This window comes from Gavialis gangeticus, unplaced genomic scaffold, assembly GCF_001723915.1.
Source record: "Gavialis gangeticus isolate Ggan-Ray unplaced genomic scaffold, GavGan_comp1, whole genome shotgun sequence".
Lineage (NCBI taxonomy): Eukaryota > Metazoa > Chordata > Crocodylia > Gavialidae > Gavialis > Gavialis gangeticus.
Genome location: NW_017729031.1, coordinates 55203899 through 55205624, shown reverse-complemented (window position 1 = coordinate 55205624; position 1726 = coordinate 55203899). Strand labels below are relative to the sequence as shown.

The window sequence follows — 1726 nt, the reverse complement described above, 5'->3', positions numbered from 1 at the left end:
GGGGGGGGGGGGGGGTCCCACACTGGCAGGGCAGCACTGGAGCACTGGACGGTCCCGCTCTCCTGTGGTGCTGGCCAGGGACCCGGCTTAATTCGTTTGAAAACCTAATTTATGTAAACACAGATGCAACGCTCCAAAATTAACATGTTTAAATTTTATAAACCTATTTAATTTAATGAAGATTAAAACCCATGGTGTATACAGGCACCCAATATGGCCATTCAAATAGTCAAACACAGTCATACCAGAAGAACTGGTACTACATACCTGAGATGATTATCAGTGGCTACTGCTATGCTTTTTCTTCTTTACAGAAATCCAATTTAGAGTTGTAATTTCCAGAGTTGAGATATAAGTGTATCCAAGCTGCAAACAGGTATACCCAGAGAGTAGTTTAGCTTATAGGTGCTACTTTGACAAACGGAATGTTTCTGCTACTTCTGCCATATGTAAAATTTATGTTCAGATAGCTACAGAAATCAGTGAAACACATGATTTTCTACTGAAATTGCTATATTAAATACAAAAAATTTGTTAAATTTTACTAAATTCAGGTTCACAACTTATTTAGGCTCACTGGATAGAAGGTGCTATGTAAGTGCAAAAATTATAGCATAGTCCATAAATTTATTAAGAACTTCAGTTTGGTGGTCCCCAAGGCATGGTTACAGGCAACATATTATCCATGAAGCCTTTCACCAGTACTCTCAGCCACAGGAAGTTAAAAAGAATAAAAACAGGTTGAGAGAAAGAATAAGCAAAGCATATTGCCAGCAGTAGCATAGGCACACAACCAGACACCCATGGCATAGGGGCAACGACAACTTCTACTTGCCACTGCACTTGCAACCTCATAGCTGCCAGTAGCAGCCACTTTTTTCTTGGCCCCTCCCCCCAACATCAAGTGTACACAATGGTTGCCCCACCTCAGTTACATCACTGATTGCTTCCAATATGTTACTCGCCCAGTATTGTCACCCATGGGCCAGTGAAACTTGGGGACCACTGCTTACACACTTTTGTTTCATACATCAGTATTCACATCACTTAAGAACTTCATTCAGTAGTACATAATAAAATGAAAGATCTTCTCTGACCAGTTTTCACCTAATGGAAACATTATTAATTATGAATTGTACAATTCAAACCAGGTGTGCAAGTAGTAGTTTTGGTCCCCCCAAAACCTACAAATTACTGCTTCCCAGTTTTAGCTACTGAAGTCAATTGAAGGTACCAGGAGGAGCAAACTAAGTGTGCACTTAGCTAATTTGACAAAAGCAAATCTAATTCCTTAAAACAGTTGTGACAAATTACTGAATTCAACTTCGTATTATTCCATACTAAAAATGATCTTCATACACCAAATATGGTTCAAATACTTGATATAAGCCAGCTGTGTACAGTCCCTTGAAAACAAAGCTATGTTTATTTTTTCCAGACAACTATATACTTCGGAAAGTGGTCATGTCCTTCGGTTCACTGCTTGGCACACACCAGTCATCTGCTTCATGGTTTGCCTTATAATGTTTCCAAGCTGATTTATTATACACAGGGAGCCTTTCAATTGATTCCGTTGACAAAGCCTATAAACAGAGGAGAATACAGAGCTCAGAATAATTTCCAGAGCTAATATTAGGCATTCTAGTTTAATTAGTGAAACAATGATGCCATTTGGTTGCCACAAAAAGGTATGGCAAAGAAATTTACTACAATTAAATAGGTAAAG

General features: G+C 38.8%; 1 protein-coding gene across 4 annotated transcripts in view; it reads right to left on the bottom strand.

Moving 5' to 3' along the window:
* Nucleotides 1-273: 273 nt before the first annotated feature.
* Nucleotides 274-1726, bottom strand: part of PDK1 (pyruvate dehydrogenase kinase 1) — a 29842-nt gene continuing 28389 nt past the window's right edge. For 3 of the 4 annotated variants that reach the window (XR_002098567.1, XR_002098568.1, XR_002098569.1), the window contains one exon: nt 832-1263. Coding sequence is in view for 1 of the 4 variants with exons in the window: in XM_019522932.1 (XP_019378477.1) it covers nt 293-366 (74 nt within the window). In the remaining 3 variants the exon portion in view is untranslated. Of the gene's footprint in view, nt 367-831; nt 1264-1726 lie in introns of those variants that run through there. The other variant, XM_019522932.1, reaches the window with a different exon arrangement.